This window comes from Cervus elaphus, chromosome 3, assembly GCF_910594005.1.
Source record: "Cervus elaphus chromosome 3, mCerEla1.1, whole genome shotgun sequence".
Taxonomy (NCBI): domain Eukaryota; kingdom Metazoa; phylum Chordata; class Mammalia; order Artiodactyla; family Cervidae; genus Cervus; species Cervus elaphus.
Window position 1 is genome coordinate 7,741,173 of NC_057817.1, and position 24,718 is coordinate 7,765,890.

At 39.7% G+C, this 24,718-nt stretch overlaps 1 protein-coding gene across 1 annotated transcript; it reads right to left on the minus strand.

Moving 5' to 3' along the window:
* Nucleotides 1–5,774: 5,774 nt before the first annotated feature.
* LOC122677895 (biogenesis of lysosome-related organelles complex 1 subunit 2) lies at nucleotides 5,775–6,691 on the minus strand. Its single transcript, XM_043878209.1, has one exon. The coding sequence runs from the start codon at nucleotides 6,670–6,672 to the stop codon at nucleotides 6,241–6,243; it is 432 nt and encodes a 143-aa protein (XP_043734144.1). The 5' UTR covers nucleotides 6,673–6,691; the 3' UTR covers nucleotides 5,775–6,240.
* Nucleotides 6,692–24,718: the final 18,027 nt, after the last annotated feature.

The window sequence follows — 24,718 nt, forward strand, 5'->3', positions numbered from 1 at the left end:
TGAAGGAACCTTTTGGCCAACCCAATATTTTAAAGTTTCTCTTGAGACTTCTTTGTCCTATATGTTATTTAGAAGTGTATTGTTTGACTTCCAAGTATTTGGGGATTTTCCAACTATCTTTTCGTTAGTGATTTTTAGTTTAATTCCATTGTGGACTGAGAATATCATCAGTTTATATATATTCATATAATTTTTACCATTTTATAATTTTTATTATAAATCATATAAAATTTATTATTTTAATTTTTTCAGGTGTGTTTAATGGCACAGAATGGTTTATCTTGGTGAGTGTTCCACGTGTGAAAGTGAAAAAAATGTGTATTCCACTGTTGTTTGAATGACGTCATCTGTAGATGTCTATTCTATCGAGTTGATTAATGTTTTTGCATTCGACTATGTCCTTACTTATCTTCTGCCTGCTAGATCTGTCTGTTTGTGATAATGGGGTATTGAGGTCCCCAGAAATAGTAGCAGGGTTCCAGGAGGCAAAACTCAGATAAGTGTAGCAGCCTCCTGAGGACGAGGTCCCCCAAAGTTTATCTCTCTCAGGTAAAAACCACACTGAACCTTCAGCAACTCATCAATAATACCTCACACTTCCCTGCCCCAGCACAGGGATAGAGGATGAGTATAAGCAAACCAAAGTTGGAGCATTTCATTGGACTAAGGAGTTTTTTTTAAAGGGCTTTCCAGGTAACACTAGTGGTAAAGAACCTGCCTGCCAATGCAGGAGACATAAGAGATACGGGGTTCAATCCCTCGGTTGGGAAGATCCTCTGGAGGAGGGCATAGCAACCCACCCCAGGGCTCTTGTGTAGAGAATCCCATGGACCGAGGAGCCTGGTGGGCTACAGTCCACAGGGCTGCAAGAAGTCATACACGACTGAAGTGATTTAGCACACACGCACAAGGAGTTTTTTCTTAGGATGATTTCATCTTCAAGTAATGGTAAACTTTTATTAAAACTGACTAAAATATTAGCACATGCATTATATAATGAGAAGTCCAGGTGCAGTGTGGGCGCCAGGTGCATTATCAATGCATTTTGGCTCTTCCTCTCCATCTCTGTAACCTCTGGGCTCTGCCTGATTTTCTTAGCTTAAACTTCAGAATTAAATGGCTTGACAATATCTAGAAGAATGGGAAACTTCTCATCCAATTCTGTTTTTTGAGTAGATAAACCTTTACCGGAAATCCTCCCTGCCATCCCCCTGTGCAAATATTTACTCACCTCTCATTGGCTAGTGGAGTAGGCAATGGCAGCCCACTCCAGTACTCTTACTTGGAAAATCCCATGGATGGAGGAGCCTGGTGGGCTAGAGTCCATGGGGTCGCGAAGAGTCGGACACGACTGAGCGACTTCAGTTTCACTTTTCACGTTCATGCATTGGAGAAGGCAATGGCAACCCACTCCAGTGTTCTTGCCTGGAGAATCCCAGGGACGGGGGAGCCTGGTGGGCTGCCATCTATGGGGTCGCACAGACTCGGACACGACTGAAGTGACTTAGCAGCAGCAGCAGTATTGGCTAGATCAAGTGAAGTGCCTTTTCTGAAACCAACGTGAGTTATCTGACTGACTGATGCTGATCGTATGAGGCACTTGGTGAAGCGGTGTCAGGTGGTGACTTACACAGTAACACGGATCTGCAACGAAGGGCAGAGCTTGCCCTCGGAGGCCAGCTCTCCTCCGTGGAAGCCCTCCGTGGGCAGCTCTTGGTTGTCATTCAGTTAGTGCCAGCTTGGTAGTCCTAACTCCAACCAAAAAAGAGGAGCTCTTGGTGAAACTGATGTCTGTTCATTGAATTAGACTCACTCACCTGGACGGCCTAGCTTCACCACCAGTTTCTTTTAAATTGGTCACGGCAAAGTTTCACAAAAGTGAGTTGATGAGTAGGAAGACAAAATGATATTTTGGCCACAAGATTGGAAAGTTCACCAACTGTTGCTTAGTTAAAGTAATCTTAAAAGTATTTTAGTCTAAATAATTATGGGAAAATTGTAAAAGTATCATGAATGATTGGCTCTCTGAAGGAAGAATTTAGCCCATACCCAAGGAAAACTGTTACTAGTTTGGAAAAATCATGTGGCTTTAGGAACTAGCAAAGATAATTTTTAGTTGAAAGTTAAACTGAAAACTCTTTATAACAAAAAAAAACTGCCTAAAAGAATTTGCACACTTTACCTTTAAAGTGAATTTTCTCATGCTGAAATTTTAACCAGTTTTGTAATTTCTTTACTCTTATTTACATCAGTTTATTCAGTCTAAAACTCTAATGGAAGAATAATTAGTGAAGACACCAAGCAGAAGAATATCCATCATCCATATAGTCTATCAGAGGTCTTACTTCTTTCCTTTTTGGACATGCTTTTAGGGAACTACTAGCAAGAGATAAATGGAATAGCTTGTGTATTTTGATGTTTTCAAGCTCTTCCAAAAATTCTACAACATACTAGCATAAGGGTCAAACTTTGAGGGGCATTAATTACTTTTGAACATTTATCCATAAATCTTAATATAAACAGTGTTCTGAAATAACATTGAGCTGGGTGTTTTTCCAAGTTTATAAATATCAAATAGTCTTCTTAGTCAGAAACACAAGGGTAGAATTAATGCAAGAGCAACAGCTTCCAGTAATCACCTGGATCACAGCTATAAAATTTTTTTTTAAAGATGAGATATAAACTAAAAAGCTTGAGCTAACCACAAAGTATTAAATATGCTTTGACTTAGAGGTGCTGCCTGGCCAGAGTTTAATTAGGTTAAGTTTGTTTGAGTGCATGCTCAGTTGTGTTCGACGATTAAGCTTAAGCAGGAAATGCTTACACATAGTACACTGGGAACTTACAATATATCAGGCATTGTTCTAAGAATTTTCTGTGTAGTAATTTAAGTCTTAAAAGAACCCTATGAAGTAGGTGCTTTAATCCCCATTTTATTGATAGAAGAACTGAGATACAGCAAGATTTAGTAAAGGGTCACATGACTGATAGTGGATGGGGCCAGGATTTGAACCCACGCAGTTTGACAGAGTGGTCACATCTCAAATGCTGCATAACTTCACCCTGGGTGTTCTGGGGTAGCTGTTGGAGAGAACAGCCCTTGCTACACTAGAACCTTTAGTGACGCAGCTGATGCAAGACTGCTTGGAGTCTGAGGATGAGGACTGTGGAACCAGACCCCTACCACTTTAGTAGCCAGGTGACTGTGAGTAGGCTACTTCTTTCTCTGCTTCTGAACTGTTCAGTTCAGTTCAGTCACTCAGTCGTGTCTGACTCTTTGTGACCCCATGGTCTGCAGCACGCCAGGCATTCCTGTCCATCACCAACTCCCGAAGCCCACCCAAACCCATGTCCATTGAGTCGGTGATGCCATCTAACCATCTCATCCTCTGTCGTCCCCTTCTCTTCCTGCCTTCAATCTTTCCCAGCATCAGGGTCTTTTCAATTGAGTCAGCTCTTTGCATCAGGTGGCCAAATTTATTAGAATTTCAGCCTCAGCATCAGTCCTTCCAATGAATGCTCAGGACTGATTTCCTTTAGGATGGACTGGTTGGATCTCCTTGCAGTCCAAGGGATTCTCAAGAGTCTTCTCCAACACCACAGTTCAAAAAGATGAGAATGGCATACTATTAATAACTAAAAACAGTATCTAGGTCTAATGGACTGTGTTTTTCCCATTGGGACAATGCCCTTTGGAGCCCTATAGAAGGGTAATTTTTCACACAGCTGCAAACACAGCCAACTCTTTTACATAATTTATAAACTTGTCTGAAACTCATCTTTTTTTCAGAGGATATTCTAACGGAGGCAGCATTATATTAATACTGTGGTGTAACATCAGGGCCATAGAATGTAGTTGAAGACTAGATCTACCACCCCTAGCTTATCATAAATAAATGTGACTGTATTCTAAGACTAACATAATAACCTTCCACCAATATATCTTAAAGTAGAACATTTATAAAATTTATTTCATTTCTTTCATGTACATCAAAAATTACAGGGCACAAAAAAAATAAAAAAATAAAAATAAAAAAATAATAAAAATTACAGGGCACAAACATACATTGGAAGTCTTCAGGGACTGGTATTTTTGTACTTTTGCAGCATGATAAGAATCAATTTTCATTTTATCTTTAGTTTTTCCCCCTTTTAGACTTATGTTTAGGTCTCCTTCTATTTATAAGAGAAAAAATAAAACATGGTTTAAAAGCATTCTGACATTTTAGTCATAAAAGTACACTATTAAGATTCTTACATGTGGCCAATTTGCTTTAAAGTCATTGGATTAAACACATGCAATCCTAATGTCAGCTATAAGCCTTCCAACCCCAATACCCAAGTAAAACTGGTTTAAACCCCAATACTAAATATCACAGTTTGTGCAAGGGTAGAACCCAGCCCAGTTCCCATGAACTCCACATGGCATTATGTTCCTAATTTGCCCTTGGGTCTCCTACTTTCCCTGTATTTTATGTGTTGTGCACCTTTTTGATCCAAGAGAGAAATTTAACCCTTCACTAGTTTACACAAAATTTCATTTACAAAATATTAAGTGAATAGGTTTTATTATAAAAATATAATACTGCAAGCAACTTTGAACAATAGGCACTTGTAATTCTTAAATGATCCTCTGTCCACTCAAGTCCCATGAGGTTTGATGACCTTAGTCTCTACTTAGCCTCAGCCATACTGCATCCTGTCAGCTGGGTCATCTGTTCACTGGAGCAGGGGGCAAATCCTCCTTGTCTCACCCAAAAGGGTTTGTGTGTATGTGTGCTAAATTACTTCAGTTGTGTCTGACTTTTTGTGACCCTATGGACTGTTACCCTGACCAGGTTCCTCTGTCCACGGGATTTTCCAGACAAGAATACCAGAGAGGGTTGCCATGCCCTCCTCTAGGAGATCTTCCCGGCCCAGGGATCGAACCAGCATCTCTTATGTCTTCTTCATTGCAAGGATAACAGAAGGATTTACTCTTTATTAATTGACAGGAATGTATTTATCTATAAGAAAAGAAATAGAACTACAATGATATAAACAAATAAAGATTTATTGTTCTGATATAACAAGGCTTACTACAGAGGGAAGTGGTCCAGGGCTAATATAATTTACTCAATGACTGCGTAAGTGTCCCAGGCTCTGCCAGTCTTTCTGTTCCACTCTTGTGAGACATTATTGTTTGTTCTCACGTGTATGGCCTCCTGGTTACAAGATGCCTACTGCATTTTTAAGCATCAAGCTATTTTCTAAGTGATTTTAAGGCTCAAAATCAGGAAAGTGTTAACTATACTATTCATTATATATGTTTAGCTACTGTGAACTATGCGGCTGCTGCTGCTGCTGTTTAATTGCTAAGTTATATCCGACTCTGCGACCCCATAGAGTAGCCCACCAGGCTCCTCTGTCCATGGACTTTCCTAGGAAGAGTACTGGAGTGGGTTGCCATTTCTTTCTCCAGGAAATCTTTCCGACCCAGGGATTGAACCTGCATCTCCTGCATTGGCAGGTGGATTCTTTGCTACTGAGCCACCTGGGAAGGTCATAGAGTTTTAATATATAATTGCCTAAGCACATGCTAGCTGATGTTCTGTTACAGAGATAAATTAATAAAAATGTTTAAAATTATAATAAGGGGTGCTATATCTTGAATGTCTTTATGTTATTTACCAGATAGGCATTTTACATGCATAATTTTTTAAATTCTCATGACTGATTATTTTACAGAAATAAAGACTGAGGCTTGTACTTCCAGGGCCATGGGGCCTGCCTTCTTTTTTTTTTTTTTTGTTTTCCCTTTTTAATTTAGAATCTTGTTAGCAATACATTACATCCTTGATAGAAAAAAACAACCTTTTACACAGTAACTCAAAAACCAACCATTTAAGAAAGTAATATAGTAATCAACTGCTACCAGGGTAAAGAGCTCCTCTCATTTGATTCTACTGGCAGGCCCAGGTTTATCTGAACTTTGAGAAACTCTCTGTCCTGAATGGATGATGAAGCATTCAAGTAAAAGGTAAGGAGTTGTTGAGTTTCTGAGGATTCTGCCTCAAAAGAAGTTCTTCCAGGGACAGCCATAGTTCTCCAGTTTACTCCAATGTTGCTATGTTTCTGGGACGACCAGCATAGTTGCCTTTTGAGGAGTTTTGACAATTCATCAACCTCAAGATTCAGGTCTCATAAAACATTCTTCCCACATTAAAAAAGACTTTGTCCCCACAGTAAAACAGTAGTTTTTCATCGCTTCTCCAGCTTCTTGTACTTGGCTTCCAGTTTTTTTGAATATGCATCCAACTTGTAGGCTGCCTGCTCAAGAGCTGCTACTTGCTCCTCAATTATGTTGATCTGATCCAGATAAGGCTGCAGTCCAGCATACTTCTGGTTTAAGTCCTTTAAGTTTCTACTAATGTTTATAGCAATATCTTTCATTTCAAGATACTTCAGGCTGGTTAGTTTATTCATATTTTCCAGCAGCTTATAGTCTTCACTGGTGGCCGTCAGTTCCCCAGTCAGGTAAGTTGCCATTTTGGAGAACATGTCCCGACAGAGCTCATTTATGTCAGCCTCAGCAGGCTCCTTTGCTTCCTCAGCAGTCTCCACGGCAACATCATCTCGAACTGGCTCCTCGCGGTGGGTCGCGAGGACACCCTCGGCCGCCGCCGCCGCCATGCCCGGGGCCTGCCTTCTTTTACCCACCAAACTCCACAGGCACCCAAGGCTCTGGATTTATGTTACATTTTATCTACCCTTTATCTCACAAAACCTCCAGTTCTTCCATTTGGAAAGGGTAAAGCTGCATTTTCTAGACTCCCTAGCAGCTAGGGTTCTGAAGGTGAATTTGATTCTGCTAATTCATGCCCCAAGAGAGAGCCAAAAGGTGGAAGCAAGGTAAAAACCCTCTTCCTGTGGTTCTTGGCCATTCCTGGTGGCATGTAGTTCTTTCTCATAGCAGCATACCTGAATCCATTCTCCAGCTTTCTGGTTGTTTAGGGGCAGATGTAACTTTAGTGAACATTATCCCTGTCCATGAGGATGGTGTCCTACTGCAGATATGGGCCCCTGTGACACTCACATACTGTGACTCTGCCCCCTTCTCTCCGTAGATGACAAGAGACCAGTGCGTATGCTTAGTTAGGCCTCTCAATCTTTCTCTCCTGTGATTTAGAATTAGAACACAGATTCTAGTTCTATGGCCCTCACATTTCAGGTACATGAGGATCATGAAGAGCTCATGAGAAAGGAAGAGTCCAGTGCTCCACTTATGATGGGTCCCAGAAGTGTTCATATTCAGCAGGCACCTCCATGAGATTCTGATGTAGGTCACACTCGGAAACTTGGCTCTAGCTGGTTGCTGGCCACACGGAGCTAGACTATAGCAACCATTGTCTGCAGGGAAAAGTGAGTCTGTTACTCTAAATCAGTTGGCATGAGGGAGGAGAAGAGACAGAGGGCAGAGAAAGGAAGAGAAAGGATGGGGAGGCCGAGAGGAAGAGAAGAGAGAAGATGCTTTGGTTCCTGATAGTCCTGGTTCTCAGACCCTTCTGAATCTTGGTGACACTGCCCAACCTTGGATATCATAGTCTTACCTGGATTTAACACTTCCCCTTTTAGTTTAAACTAACAGGGCAGTCTTCTGTTTTTTTTTAATCTTTCTCAAAGAAAGAGAATTTCTTATATGTCAGTTCTTATGAATCTTAAGAATTCTTATGACTCTGAAGACATTTTGGTTGTATTGCATGTTCTTGAGTATGAAAAGTTATTTTTAAAGGTCAGTTTTGTATGTATGTCAGCTGTGAAGACATCAGTGCCTCGAGACACTCTAGAAATAGAAGAATGAACATTGGCATTACTCTATTTTGAAGTTTTGCATTTCCACATTGACAATAATAACATATCAAAAGCTACAATCTGTTTGGCATATATTGTTACCATCCTTCTGATTTCTTTTTGATAGCTGGGGTGAGTTGGGCTCAGAGAGATGCATCACTTACCCAAGATCACACAGCTAGAAGATGCTAGTTCCAAAATTTGAGCCCAGGCCACCATCCCTATGTCCCTATGTTCCTGCTTCATAAACACGGACATAGGAGATACGTAAGTGAACAAAACAGGGCAAAGTCCCTGAACCCGCAGAGCTTCTAGTCTAGTGGAGGGAGGTGACAGTGAATGAATATACGTGCTAGGAAGAATCGTCAGGATAAAGAGGCTACAAAGAGACTGAGTGAAGATGTGTATGTGTGTGCTTGGGCATGTGTGCGTGTGTGTGTGTGTTTTATAGAAGGTGGCAAGAGAAGGCGTCTTTGATCAAGTGTCACTTGAGAAGAGACCTGAAGGAAATGAGGGAGTAAGCAATGTGGTTGTTGAAACAAGAGTGCTCAAACAAGAGGGGAAGAAATTGTTCAATATGTGGGTCTGAGAACTGACAGAAGAAAGAATCTTCTTCTATTTGCTAAGGTAAAAAACGTGAACATTATGAGAACATATACTTTTTTAGTTATCTGATTTCACCCCTTAATTTTATAATTCTTTCCCCCTAACCTTCTTATCTATACTCCAACCCAGTTCTAGCTTACATAGTTGAAAAAACATTGTAAGTCATCTTTACATGTATTTAAAATTTTCGGTGCATTAGTGCCCTGAGATTTCATCAGCTGCTTGGTCATCCTTTCATGGTAAAGAGAAAAGTAGTCGTAGGGCTTTACAGCTAAAACCTGAATCGTTTAGTTTACAGCTGAACTTTATTAGTTTCCCAGGGCTGCTGAACAAATAACTGTCAACAAGTTGGCTTAAAAGCAACAGAAATTTATTCTCTCACACTGCCGGAGGCCAAAAAGGTGAAATCAAGGTATCAGCAGGGACATCCTCCCTCTGGAAGGTTCTAAGAGAGAATTTTTTCTTGCCTCTTCCTGCTTCTAGTGGCTCAGGCAATCCTTAGCATTCCTTGGCTATAGAAGCATCACTTCAATCTTTGCCTCTGTTGGCACATAGCCTTCTTTTATGGGGTCTCCAGACCTCTGTCTCCTTATATGGACCACAGTCATTGAACTTAGGGCCCATCCAAGTCCAATACGACCTCATCTTAACTTGATTACATCTGCCAAGACCCTGTTTCCAAGTAAGGTCACGTCCACAGGTTCCAGATAGACGTGAATTTTGTGGGGGAGGGGACAGTATTCAAGCCTGTACAGAGGGGAAATCCTGAGTATAAACTGCCTGTCAATCATGTGGAATTCATCTCTTCCATCTTAGCCTCAACCTCACAGATACAAACTGATCAAGTCTTTCATCTATAGGAGTCAGCAAACTTTTTCTATAAAGGATCGGATAATAAACACCAAAAGGCAAAGGAGAAAAGGAAAGATACACCCATTTGAATGCAGAGTTCCAAAGAATAGCAAGGAGAGATAAGAAAGCCTTCCTCAGTGATCAATGCAAAGAAATAGAGGAAAACAATAGAATGAGAAAGACTAGAGATCTCCTCAAGAAAATTAGAGATACCAAGGGAACATTTCATGCAAAGATGGGCACAATAAAGGACAGAAATGGTATGGACCTAACAGAAGCAGAAGATATTAAGAAGAGGTGGCAAGAATACACAGAAGAACTATACAAAAAAGATCTTCATGATCCAGATAACCATGATGGTGTGATCATTCACCTAGAGCCAGACATCCTGGAATGTAAAGTCAAGTGGGCCTTAGGAAGCATCACTATAAACAAAGCTAGTGGAGGTGATGGAATTCCAGCTGAGCTATTTCAAATCCTAGAAGATGATGCTGTGAAAGTGCTGCACCCAATATGCCAGCAAATTTGGAAAATTCAGCAGTGGCCACTGGACTGGAAAAGGTCAGTTTTCATTCCAATCCCAAAGAAGGGCAATGCCAAAGAATGTTCAAACTGACACACAATTGCACTCATCTTACACACTATCAAAGTAGTGCTCAAAATTCTCCAAGCCAGGCTTCAACAGTACATGAATGGTGAACATCCTCCAGATGTTCAAGCTAAATTTAGAGAAGACAGAGGAACCAGAGACCAAATTTCCAACATCTGTTGGATCATAGAAAAAGCTATAGAATTCCAGAAAAATATCTACTTCTGTTTTATTGATTATATCAAAGCCTTTGACAGTGTGGATCACAACAACCTGGAAAATTCTTCAAGAGATGGGAATACCAGACCACATTACCTGCTTCCAGAGAAATCTGTATGCAGGTCAGGAAGCAATAGTTAGAACCGGACATAGAACAACAGACTGGTTCCAAATTGGGAAAGGAGCATGTCAAGGATGTATACTGTTACTCTCCTTATTTAACTTCTATGCGGAGTACATCATACAAAATGCCAGGCTGGATGAAGCACAAGCTGGAATCAAGATTGCTAGGAGAAATATCAATAACCTCAGATATGCAGATGACACCACCCTTATGGCAGAAAGTGAAGAAGAACTAAAGAGCCTCTTGATTAAAGGAAAGAGGAGAGTGAAAAAGTTGGCTTAAAACTCAACATTCAGAAAACTAAGATCATGGCATCTGGTTCCATCACTTTGTGGCAAATAGTTGGGGAAACAATGGAAACAGTGACAGACTTTATTTTTTTGGGTCCAAAATCACTTGATGGTGACTGCAGCCATGAAATTAAAAGATGCTTGCTCCTTGGTAGAAAAGCTATGACCAACCTAGACAGCATATTAAAAAGCAGAGACATCACTTTGTCAACAAAGGTTCATTTAGTCAAGGCTATGGTTTTTCCAGTGGTCATGTATGGATGTGATAGTTGGACTATAAAGAAAGCTGAGCGCTGAAGAATTGGTGCTTTTGAACTGTGGTGTTGGAGAAGACTTTTGAGAGTCCCTTGGACTGCAAGGAGATCACACCAGACAATCCTAAAGAAAATCAGTCCTGAATATTTATTGGAAGGACTGATGCTGAAGCTAAAGCTCCAATACTTTGGCCACGTGATGCAAATAATTGACTCATTTGAAAAGACCCTGATGCTGGGAAAGATTGAAGGCAGTAGAAGGGGACAGCAGAGGATGAGATGGTTGGATGGTGTCAGCAACTTGATGGACATGAGTTGTCCGGGAGCTGGTGATGGATGGGGAAGCCTGGCGTGCTGCAGCTCATGAGGTCACAAAGAGTTGGACACGCCTGAGCAACTGAACTGAACTGAATGTACACCAGTCTTTGTGGGCCATCTACTCTTCTGCTGTAGTGTGAGAGTACCACAGACAATACATAACAAGTGATCGTGGCTACGTTTCTGTATAACTTAATTGACAAAAACAGTCTACAGGCTAGATTTGCTCAGGCTTATATAACTTGTCGATTTCTGAGCTATAGCACCAAGAAATCACTTAAAAAGAGAGCGAGGGAAAAAAGTACACACACACACACACACACACACATATCTATCTGCTTGCTGCTGCTGCTAAGTCGCTTCAGTCATGTCCGACTCTGTGCAACCCCATTGACGGCAGCCCGCCAGTCTCCCCCATCCCTGGGATTCTCCAGGCAAGAACACTGGAGTGGGTTGCCATTGCCTTCTCCAATGCATGAAAGTGAAAAGTGAAAGTGAAGTCACAAATTCGGGTCCTACTCTTCATGACCCCATGGACTGCAGCCTACCAGGCTCCTGCTTAAATCCCTACAAACCTTGGTAGAGATTCCAGTAACTTTGGTTGAATTGTGGTTCAGAATAAAATAGCATTTTCCAAAGAACTATATCCACTTCTCTGAATAACTCCTACTTGCCCATTTTCCTCAGATACAGAAGAACAGGAGAAAAGCAGGAAAAAGTTTAGGTGTGCCAGGCCTACTGGACTTAAAATACTTGCTGAATATTACTGTGAAGCAATGTGGTTCGTAATATTTTGCAATAGAGTAAACGTTATTCCAGGAAATACTGTAAGGGTCACACAGCTGTAGCCAAGTAGCATCAATTCAGCCAAATACACGGGGACACACTAGAGTGCACTTTATTGTGTTATGGAAGAGTTTCATGAACTTGGCAGTCTGGTTATGATCTTGGTGACTGGACCCAAGAGACACCAGAGAGATTTTACTAGAAACTTGAAAATATACACTATGAGCAAGATTGCCTTTGGAATAATCAGCACTTCTATTTGTGCTATCTAATCCATTATAAGAAATATTAAGACAAAACTAGAAAATCTTAAGCAACATTAAATGGCAAGGGGGAGACTTGGAGGAGAATTCTACCTTTGGGGGATGACATACAACTGAACACCGGAAGAGTTGTAGCACCACTGGGATTTAAGGGGTGGGGGGAGGGCAATGCAAAGGGGATAAATAGATGATCTCACCCTCCTGGCCTGCCACACAGATTGCGGAGCAACTTCTCTGCCCCAAAATTCTGGCAGAAAGTTAAACTTAGACATAGGATGGTCTTCTAGACACAGGGCCATGCTCCTCATGGCAGCAGCTGCCTCAGTGAGGGGACACCTGCCCCTTTGAGGCTCTCTCTCTGGTGGCTGGGTGGGTGCCGAGATTCTCATCTCATCAGGATAAATGAGGGACGATGGGAACGATGTGTCTTTCTTCACGTGATGCAAGGCCACACGGTGCCATTGCTTCAGCATGAACCTGGCATCCCTCCCTAAAAGCCACTCTGTGACATTAATATCATTCCCATTTTACAGAGGAGGAACCTGAAGTCAAATATCAGTGAATGGCAGAGCTGGAGTTGGAGTGTCAAACCCATGCTCCCAACCATGGGACAACACCTTCTCCTAAATTAAGTGGGAGAATAATGGGCCTCTGGCATAGGAGCACAGAATTCCTTACACTCTATTTAAATGTTTTCAATATTAACTAGATTTAAAATGTGACTATCAAGTCACTCTCCTTTTTTCATCTACTATAGGTCTAAAGAAGCGCAGTCTGCCTTGAGCAAATTGTACAGTACAATAGCCTGCTGGCAAACAGCACGTGGAAATGCTTGCTGACACAGACTAAAAGTGAGCTTGAACAACTTTTTCATTTCCAAAAGAGACCTTTTAAAATACTTTCTTTTAGAGAGTAACCACAAGACAAGGTTATACTTTGAGAAAACAAGTTTGGGTGGAGAAGATTAGAGTTGAAAAAAAAATATTATTCTACTTTTTACAAGTCAGAAACCATATGGAATTTTCCCTCTCATGTAACTCATAAATGACTTTGCCTGGTTTTCTTGAAACTTGACCCTCCAGACTCCAAACTCAGCAAAATCTGAGGATGAGTTGGTGTCTAGAACGAATACTCTACAGGCGAGCCTGTTACACAAGACCAGTTGTTCCGGAAGCAGGGGAGACTTACAGGCTGAGAGAAATGAGACATCTTTTTCAGCCATCAGTTTTTGACCTGATCTTACCTCTCAAAGCCCAAGCAACTTTTCTATTTCTGGACTAAAAAAGTGTTCTTCTTTTCATTCACTTTTGATGTTTTCCAAGGAAATGAGGATGTTGGGTACATGACCCTATTAGCATCCTTATGCCATGATCTATACATAAAGCAGACAAGGTTGAATTAAAACATTGAGACTCCTTGACCACCTAATAATTTGAGGCTCTTAGGATTAATTTTTTTAGATATTTGTTTGGCATTTATTTATTGAAGTATAGTTGTGACTGAGAGGAGAAATTTTTGTTTTTTCACTTAATGATATTTTACACTTTGGCAGAAGCAGGACCAATATGCATTTTGTCAGTTACCTAAGGAAACTGTGGAAACTAGAGGTAGTTGGCATAAATTTTCATTATATTCTTATAATGTTTGGGTGAATCTTTACGGATTCCTGGGCTATACTGATCCTCAAGAAAGTTCTGAAGCAAGATTTCCCTTGTATCAGTTAGCATTTGCTGAGTAACAAATCATCACAAAATGTAATGGCTTAAGACAACCATTGTTATGTTAATATATGAGTCTACTTGGCAAGTCTGCTGAACTGAGCCAGGTTTGACTGATATTGTCTGGATTCTTCATGTGTTTCCTGTTAGCTGGTGGGTTGGTTGAGATCTGGCTAGTTTAGGAAGGTCTCTGTTGGCACAAATAATCTCTACACCAGTCTCTCATTTTCCAGCTGGCTAGACCAAAATGTTCCTTAATTTGGAGGCAGAAGTTCAAAGTTGGGAAAGCTGAATCACATGAAGTCTTTTATAATCTGGCTTCAAATTGGCATGTCATCATTGCTGCTTCATTTTATTAGCCAGAGCTAGTCACTAGACCAGTGGGATTTAAGATATGGGAAAATGGACTCTACCAATCCATAGAAGGAACAATAAAGTTGCATTGCAGTGGGCAATGAATAAATGAGGGTGAGTGGAGAATTGAGGCCATATTTGCAACGTCTACCAACGGCCTGTAACAGTGAGTTTATGAAGTGAATGAAGTCAGTCCTTAGTAACACCATGTTCCCTTTCTTATACCCTATGTTAGTTGAAAGTTTAATGGATTCAAAGTCCAAAGACCAGGTTCAGGTTCCAGCTGTGCTATTTCTTCTGGAAAGTCATTTTGCTCTCTGAGCATTAATATGCTAGTCTTTAAAATGTTGTGCTATCTGCCTTCTGAGGGTTTTTTTGCTATATAAACTCTTATGCATTTGATAAATAACATTGATAGAACCTCTGTCTGAGATGTTCAAAGGCTTTATGTTGGTTCTTGGCTACTGAAGCGCCTCCTACCCATCCTTGCCCCATGCAACTATCTTCTGCTCCACGTAGGTTTGCTTTCAAAACCCCTCCTCACTCCCCAGTCTGGACCTTCCCCAATTCTCATGGTGGCCCCAACAAAAGTAAATTCTCCTAATTTTTTCTTGCCTTGAAATTATTTAGCTAATTGATAAATGATTTCAGCCTAAAATGATGTTGATTCTATATAAAACTGGCATTTTAACCTCAGCCTTCTGAGGATATCAGAATTGTTCCTACATTTCTGTTAAGCTTCTGTGGGTTCTCAAAGTGCTTTGCATGCACCTCTTCAATAATTACAACCATGTCTTGTTCTTACAACTGATAAGAACTTGACTAGATATCCAAAGCCCCGGTCCCGACAGGGACTAGTTGTGGGATTTGGGGGCATATCACCTCAGTTTACACTTTTTCTCACCTCTGAACTGAGGATATTTGTCAAATCGACCTTGAGAGGCCCTTCCAATTCTGAAAATGTATGCTAATCTAGAATATTTACAAAGTGAAACACGGAGAATTCAGGATTATTTTGAATATTTCTTTATTTTGCGACTTAGTAGATCAAGTTATTTCATAACCAATGAAAACTTAGAAAAGAAGAAATCATAATCATAATGAAAATAGCTAATATTTATTGAGAAGACTTAAATTCCTGCTTGACAAAAAGTTGTTTCCTATAAAAGTGTTTGACTGTGAATTGAAGAATTATCACACTGTAAACAATGGTTATGTCTTATACAAGAAATATTTCCTATGTAGATGAATGGATAATAGAAAGAGAAAGACAAAAAGCAAGAAAGAAGAGAGAAGAGAAAGTAGCACTCACTAAACTCTTACTCTGTGTGGTGGGAAACGGTCACAGAAGCATGAGGCCAAGATTTCCCCACATTCGAGGTCCCTTTCCTCGCAGGCCCTCAGTCAGGCTACATCCCCCGCCTCTTGTTGATGGTTGCATCTGGGTGCCTGGGTGCCAACTGATGGACTGTGATAGAAGTGAGGTGTTCCATCTCTGGTGACTTTAAAAAGCCTCCTGACCTTGCTTCTCTGACGCTTTCCCCCACATCGAGCTTACCTCGATGGCGCTGATGTCCCAGATGTTGTTGAAAGTCATTTATTGAAGGCAGCACTAGGGCTAGCAACCTGCTACCTTGAAGGAGAGGCTTGAGGCCAAAGAGGCATGCCTGCCTAGAAATACAGTGGACTGTTTGAACTGTGATACATTTGGGAGTCCGTGGGTTGCAACAGTTGAACACATCCTGATGAACATACAACATTAATTTTCAAATCATCTCTATACAATGGATGCTCTTTTTTTTTTTTTTTTAAATAGAGGAAAAACTGAGGCTCAAAGTGAGGAGGTGACTTTCTTTCTCCGGTTATACAAGTGAGAAAGCAAAGATTAAACTTGGGTCGGTGTAACTCTGCTCACCCAGGGACTGAGAACATTTGTTCATGTATAGAGGAGAGTCTACTAGAGTTTTACTATAGAAATTCTCATCATACTTTTTTACATGTTGGAAAAAACCCCACCTTTTTATGAATTAATGAGCTAAGATAAGTGATTCCTGCCACATTCCGAAGCTAATACGAGCAAGAGGCAGTCTGTCCCGTAATAGTGTTCAAGTCATAATCTAAATCTGTCATTTGCTGGCTCTATGACTTAGGCAAGTCATTTAACTTATATGAGTCTGTTTTCCAAGCTGGAAAATTAAAGTAAAAAAAAAAAAAGTAGATTTGCCTAAGAATGATCGGTGAATGGTTACCTGTCAGAGTTTCCTATCCCCTCTTCCCTTTTGGCAATAGTCTTTTCTCAAAAACAAGAAATGAAGAAACTTGCACTCAACTGTATCTTATACAGTCACTTTGTCTAGTGTTGTAAAAACCTTAAAAAAATAGGGTTGAGTATGAAATGAAGTGATATTTTGAAAATTAAAAGAAATAGTAAATGTGAAGCACTTAGCGCAGTACCCAGCCTCTGCTAGGTAGCCTGTAACAGGTAAAATCATGTCATGATTTTTTAAAGTAAGGGGAAATAAACCCTTACGAGCGCAGTGTTTGGGTGTTATGTTCAGAGTTGTTCAAACATTCTGGGCTTCTTTTTCCTGCATTTATTGATTGAGCTGTGATTTGCTTTACGATTAGCATAAGTCATAAGCCTCCTGCTCTGTTTTTCAGGAAAAGGGGGTAATTTGGGCTGCAGCCATGCTCTCATTAGAGAAAATGAGGGCAGTTAATGGTTAGTGTTCAAAAACAAGGAAGCTCTTTCAGTTGCTTAGTAACTGAAGCTGGGGGGTGGCCAGAGACTGTGTAAACAGTGAAGAAGAGAAGAGCAGAGAGGAGTGTTAAAAACGAATTTAATGCCCAGGTCATTCCTGGGTGGGTGAAAAGAGATTTACATAGCTCTGGTATTTATAAGCTTATTTGCCTCATGAGTGAAAAATTTAATGAAATATTTTAAAATTCAGCAGTGGTAAGTCACAGTGGACATTTTACTGTTTCAATGCAATATGTAAACTATTTAGCATGTTAATTGCAAATGCAATATGGGAATGATTAGAAGGCCTCGGATGGAAACCCATCCTTCTGCACAGACGCTGCTGCCACCGCGTGGACAAAGCTGGGAGCCTGACGGGCTGAAGGGGAAGGAACGGGTATGCGAGGGTCCGTTTGCTGGGAAAAGTAGTGTCTGCAGTTTTGCTCAGGTATCCCTTAGATTAATTTTGAAAAATTTCAAGTACATTTTTAAGTTTGTGTGTAGAAATTTCCATTATAAGTTCAAATGGTGGTAAGGAATAAATATAGTTTCCTGTGGTTGTGGATATCGACACTTTAAAATAAAACTGCTGTATCCGCCTTTAAATATATACAATGGACTGTAAGTGGCAAAGGGATTTGATATACACTGTTATCCACTGTAATGTTATAGGAACAAGAAATTATATATGAATAATTTCACACAATTCCTTTTTCTCTTCAAACTTATATTTGAATTTTACTCCCCCCAAATACTTATTGTGATGTTTTATGCGTATATATCTTATGTATAAGTATATAATGTTATATTTAAATTCTAATTTACATACTTATTTTTGTTACAGAGGAATATATATAGCATTATATATAACAAAATATTTATGTGACTAGAGGCTTTAGTTATCTGCATTTTCTTTACCTTTACAATTGATGAAAAATTTAAGTGTTGATTAATAATTATTAAAAATTAAAAAGCAGTGTTATATTTGGAAATATACATCATAGATGTATAGGGATTTTAAAAAATTAATTCAATTATCTATGATAAATATTCATTGCTAGACTGAGAGGTCAGTATCGATATATTCATATTCTCTATATTTATCATTTTTTTTAGGTTTAAGCCTCAACAAACTTTCATTCACAGGAAGTAATAGGACTGGAAGAACTTTTATTATGCAATGTAACTCAATTATTTGAGTGGTTTCTAAGTCACTTGCTAGATATAACCTAGTACTCTTTCAAGATACATATTTTTAATGATCAGTGGGCACCTGTTTTAGTTTTGCCTTAGAACTATTAAGAGCAAAACAATTGAAAGCTACCTGACCTGCAAAAGAGTTGGAAATCCAGTCATTAGAATCATTGACTTTCTCCGCGCAGATGTCAACATTTAAAATGTCCTTGTGATGGATGCCCCATAGATATTTGTATCCCAAACAGTGTGCCTCTATAATCTTCAGTTATGTAGGCATTAAGTTCTTTTTTGGGGGGAAACTGTTGCAGCTCATGGGATCCTAGTTCCCCAACCAGTGTTTGAACCTGGGCCGCAGCGGTGAAAGCACTGCGTCCTAACCACTAGACACCGGGGAATGCCCCAAGCTCTTCGTTTTTTTTTTTATTAACTAACTTATTTTAACTGGAGGCTAATTACTTTACAATATTGTGCCCTTCTTTTTTAATGGGAGAAAGGGGAGAGGAAACAGAGTTCTCCAACAATGCAGCCCACACCACACGACCTAACAACGCAGTCACTCAGCTCCACAGGTGACCAGAGACTACCCAGGCCATCGGGTTTATCAGTTTTATACATTACCAAGGTTATCAGCTTTAGAAGCAAGTACAAATGGAATTCGAAGATAAAAGGGGAGTATATTCTCTTTAAATTATTTGAATATATACCTGTTCCTTGCAAAGTCTGTGTGCATATCAGGTTGAAATCACTGGTTTATTCCAAAAGCCAGACTATGATGAAGCTTCCCCTCTGATACTAAATAGGACCATGGCAGCAGGGGCTCAGGGGAGCACAGTTAAATTTTCCAAATGTTAAATTTAAATAACTCTTCTTTTTTTTTGTAATGTCTTCTGAGTTGGAAAAAAAAAAGTGATTTTGAAAGCCCATGCTATGTTGGTGTCTCACTTATAGAGCTTTCAAATTGTGCCAGTTAGGATAGCCTGAATTAGGCTGAGGCAACAGGTTCGAATCTCAGTGATGAGAACAAGGTTCATTTCTGCTCACGCTGTATGTTCATTGCAGGTCGGATATGCTTCTGCTCCATGCCTAAGACCATGATATAGCAGCACCTCTCTGGGCAGCTGGATTTTTGGCAGAGGAAAAAACAGGCATAGAAAACCACGTGCCTTCTCTTAAAGCTCTGACTTCTGGGGACACGTGTCACTTCTGTCTACATGTCTTTGGAAAAAGTAAGTCCGTGGCGTCTGCTGAGTTCAACATGGTGAGGAAGCACAAACTCCCTCTAGGAAGAAATAGTGGATATTCTGACCCATAGTACAACCCTCATAGCCATAAAAACCCCAATTCAAGCAACCATTGATTTATAGTCAACAGATGGTAATTGTTTTCTAGTATTATTAAATTAAAATACCTACCTTAATTTTAAAATTAGAAAATATTTCCAGCATACAGAAAAGTACAGAGATTAATATAAGAAAGACATGACTACCTATATCCTAGAATTACCAGGTGTTAACATTTGCCATATTGACCTCAGATCCCTTTGTTAAAAAAGAAATAAAACACTATAGATGCAGTTCAAGTCACTCCACTAATCCTATCTCATTTCCTTTATAAATCCTACCTTTTTAGAAAACCCTATTATGATGCTAAGGTATAATAGCATTTCTTTGTGTCTATTCTTTCATATATTTATTACAAAGTGCTTTAAAATATGTTTTTGTATATGTTTTATATATTTTTCTACCACTTTTCCCACTTAACCTTATGTTTTAGATGTATCCATGTTGATGCATATGGATCTGGTTATTTAAAGTATTCAATAGTAGCATGGGATATGAATAGATCTCTCTCTATCCATGTTGTTGGAACTTTGGTTCATTTATAGCTTTTTACTGTTACAAATACTGGAATGATGAAAACACTTTTATATGTATCTTTATGTATAAGACAAGAGTTTCTCTAAGATTTATGCCTTTAATATGATTGAAAAGCTAATTACTTTTGCACACTAAGTTGAAGCTTTGCAAATGGTGGCTCCAGAGGCTCAGACTCAACAAACAGTGACCCTGTGACCCAGCCTTAGCTGAAACTCTCTTGGCAGAGTGAATCAGAGACAGCTTCCCAAGACTCTCCTGGTGCTCGAGGCAGATGAAAGATCATCATCCTAGGAGACTAGTGGTTTTCCTGGGGGCTGAGAGAAATGTGGTGAATGTGGGACCAAGAACCAGCAGACTTAGAGATGTGGTTAGATGAGAAAGACTCAGCCCGGAAGGCCAGAGGGTTGGACCTAGACCCAAGGAAGGCACGCTGGATGTCAAAAGGGTAACAGGGACCAAAGACTGGAAGGGAAAATCTACACCTGAGCTGATGTCACTTTGAACAAATAAGGACTGAGAACCCATATGTCCTTCCCGATGCCCTGGTGCCATGACTGCAGGGAGAGGAGGTGGGGCTGTAGAGACACTGCTGTTGCCAGCCAGCATCTAGTTCCTGCGTTTCTCATTCCAGTAGAACCCAATTTTGTTCAAGTGTCAGCTCCTCCCCTATAGAGCCCCTGTAGGTTTCAGTTTCAAAGATAGGTCTAAATGGAATAAAGGTTATCCTATATCCCTCACCAGTAATTGGTCTAGAAATGGACTTGTAAGGCAACTGGAACCAATATGAACTGAGGAGAGATTTTTACAAAGAAACTCTGAGAAAGTCCTTTCTTATTCCTTTGGAAGAATTTCCAACAGTTTTTTCTCTGTGAACTTGTCTTGAGTGGAAATGTAATTGCTGCCGCCTGTGGATTAAACTAACATGTGGAGTAGGGAGTAAGGCAGAACCTAAGGAACTGAAGGAAAATGAGCTTGAATCATGGTCCTTCCTCTGTGCTTTTAGTGATGTGAGCAAACCAGGCCTTTACTGTTTAAGCCTGTTTGAACTATGTTTTTAAATACATGTCACTACAAATACTGCTTCTAGAATGTGGCGGGAAATGTTTGCTGGGGTCGGGAAGAGTGTTCTGAATTGACTGATATTATTCTGAATTGACCGAGATTAATTTCTGCCATAGGTAGAATGAAAGATTAAAATAGAAATGAATTTTTTGTTAAAGCATAGTTGATTTACAATGTCGTGTTAATCTCCACTGTACAGCAGAAAGTGATTCAGTTTACATATATACATATATATATGTATACACATGTGGTCTTTTTTATATTTTCCATTATGGTAGGACCTTGTTGTTTATCCATTTATGTATGACAGTTTGCATCTGCTAACCCCAACCTCCCAGGGCATCCCTCTAGGACGCCCCCATCAACAGCCACAAGTCTGATCTCTCTCTGAGTCAGTTTTGTAGAGAGTCATTTGTGTCATAGTTTAGATTACACATATAAGTGATTTCGTGTGGTATTTGTCTTTCTCTTTCTGACTTAGTGTGATAATCTCTAGATGCATCCACATTGCTGCAAATGGCATTATTCCCTTTTCTTTTTTTTACAGCTGAGTAGTATTCCATTGTATAGATGTACCACATCTTTATCTATTCGTCTGTTGATGGACATTTACATTGTTTCCATGTCTTGGCTATTGTGAATAGTGCTATGAACGTAGGAGTTCATGTATCTTTTTGAATTACAGTTTTGTCCAGATATATGTCTAGGAATGTGATTGCTGGATCATATGGTAATTCTATTTTTAGTTTTTTGAGGAACTGCCATACTATTTTCCATAGTGGCTGGACCAACTTACGTTCCTCCCAATGGTGTAGGACAGTTCCCTTTTCTCCATGTCCTCTCCAGCACTTATTATCTGTAGAATTTTAATAATGACCATTCTGACTGGTGTGAGGTGGTATTTCACTGTAGATTTGCATTTCTCTAATAATGAGCAATGCTGAGCATCTTTTCATGTACTGTTGGCCATCTGTATGTTTTCTCTGGAGAAATGTCTATTTAGATCTTCTGCCCATGTTTTGGTTGGATTGTTTGGTTTTCTTGTTGAGTTGTATGAGCTGTTTGTATATTCTGGAAATTAAGCCTTTGTCATTTGCATCATTTGCAAATATTTTCTCCCATTCTGTAGGTTGTCCTTTTGTTTGATTTCCTTTGCTGTGCAAAAGTTTGTAAGTTTGATTCAGCCCCATTTGTTTATTTTTGTTTTTATCTTTATTGCCGTGGGTGATTGGCCTAAGAAAAAACACTGGTGTAATTTATGTCAGAGAATGTTTTGCCTGTGATACCTTCTAGGAGTTTTATGGCATCATGTCATTTGTTTAAGTCTTTAAGCCATAAAACAGAAATTAATTTAAATCACAGAATATAAATACAAGCAGTCCTTGCTTTGCAGTTCTGGTATGCAGACATGGCAGTTATCATGGTTTAGTTATATAACTCCAGTCCCCTGATAACATGGTTCAAATATCAATTACTCTGATGTGATATATTAGGTGTGAGTAATTGCATAAAAGTATCAATTTCACTGTTATCAATTTCAGTCTACAAATCACTACATAAATAACAGATCCTACCATGACCAATGACTAATCACACCACTTCTTTCAAGTGTTCATGCACAAAGTCTGCTCATGCAGACAGAAAAGGATGTAGTCATGTTTCCTCTGTTTCCCAGTGATGTACACACATATTTTAATAATGTCAATACTGGAAAGAAAGAATTGGCCAACAAAGATGAAAGTGAAGCAAATTAAAAGGAACGCGGAAATGGTGGAGATGAAATTTGAACTGAACATAAGGATAGTTAGAAAGAAATAATTGATTGTGGGATCCTGACCCTGCCACCATTTGAGAGACTATAGATATGCAGTTAAAAGAGTGTAATGAAGGTTAATTTATCAGTGTAAGCGAGGAAAGTGATTGTGATGAAAAAGATAAAGATGCCTTCAGAGAGAGTGATGCCTGAGAAAATGTCTTATTGAATGACCTCACAGAGATATTTCATGAAGTTGAAAGTGCAGAGGATAAAATTTGGAAGCTGACCCAAACTTAGAAAGGAGTATAATAATCCATCAACACATAGAAAAATGACGAGTATTCACTGTAATTTATGGGATAAGAAATTAAGCACTGTTCAAACTATTCTTGATAAGTTTTTATTGTAAAGAAATGAAACACTTTAGTTCTCAATGTTTCTAAAGTTTTAAATAACACACTAAATCAGTACTGGTTTTACTTTTTCATTTCCTTAAATATTTATAGTCAACAGTAAGAAAGTTTTAGATGTTTTGATAAAGATTTTTAGAGGTCACAAAACAATTGTAAGTATGTCTCCATGCCTTTGTGCCAGCTATTACTGCTGCCTCAAATGCCCTCTTTCCACCTGTTTCTCTACTTGGCTATGTCAAATACATTTCTCAAAACGCAGGTCAGATGCTAAGATTGCTTCGCACAGTTTCAGCTTGTGTAAAGACAGGGCTGCTTGGGGACTAATGTCATAACTTTCTTCTCACCCAAGTCTGGTGGGTCTATAAAGTTCATACATCCTGAAAACTGGAGAGGTTTGTATGGAGTCCTTTAACACTGTGAGAAGATTTTGCCTTCGCTTGTTAATTGGCATGGCGCAGAACAAGGGTGCTGGGCTGGGTTCCTGGGAGCCTTGCATTCTGGCTCAGCTTTGTGGTTAAGTAGCTGTGTAACCCAGGCTGAGTCCCTTAGACCCCTTCTATTTCCTCTCTGTAAAACAGAGTCAATATGAAAACTTTCAGGGTACTTTTGAACTTGACATTTCTATAATTCTCTACCAGTATTAAAGAGAGATAAGGGAAGGGAGAAAAAAGAAAAATGCCACCTCCTCCCTCCAAAGACTATTGCTGTTTGCAATAGCAACAATGTTTATGGAGTGAATAAATGATGAGCATGATTTTGGTGGGATAGGTGGAGATATCAAATGTTGATTCTGGTGAGAAGCTGCTGTTTATTGCACTCGCTATAGTTGAGGGGACGCTGTTTCCTCATGATGGTTAGGACAGTAATGAAACCAATGCCAACATTATTGCGGGCACATAGTTTTGACTTAACAGTAGAATAAATGATGGGTGGTACAAGACAGTCTGCCACGGGTTGCTCTAGTGTAAGCGGAACAACCTCAGCTTTTTTTCTGCCTAATCCTGCTGTGCTTACTCAGTTGTGTCTGACCCTCTGTGACCCCATGGACTGTAGCCCACCAGGCTCCTCTGTCCATGGTGTTCTCCAGGCAAGAGTACTGGAGTGGGTTGCCATGCCCTCCTCCAAGCGATCTTCTCAACCCAGGGATTGAACCTAGGTCTCCTGCATTGCAGGCGGATTCTTTACCAGCTGAGCTACCAGGGAAGTCCAATCCTGCATGAGTGTATTTAATTGACAGAATCACATCTAGAACCTGATAGCTTGGGGATTTGGAAAATGTAGTTCCCAGACCCTGTGATAAAGAACTCAGGAGTTCTTTGAATGCTGAGGGTCAAACAACAGCTCGCATAGCTTGGGAGTCAAGTTGGGACCCGGCTGTAAGGGGACAGGAAAGGGATGCTGAAAGAGTCAAGAAAATGTTGCATAGAATGCAGCTAATAGTTAAAAGCAAGATTGTCACAATTTAGTCAG

Excerpts from the sequence above, each read along its gene's own strand:
- LOC122677895 (XM_043878209.1), bottom strand. The coding sequence starts at position 6,672 with ATGGCGGCGGCGGCGGCCGAGGGTGTCCTCGCGACCCACCGCGAGGAG.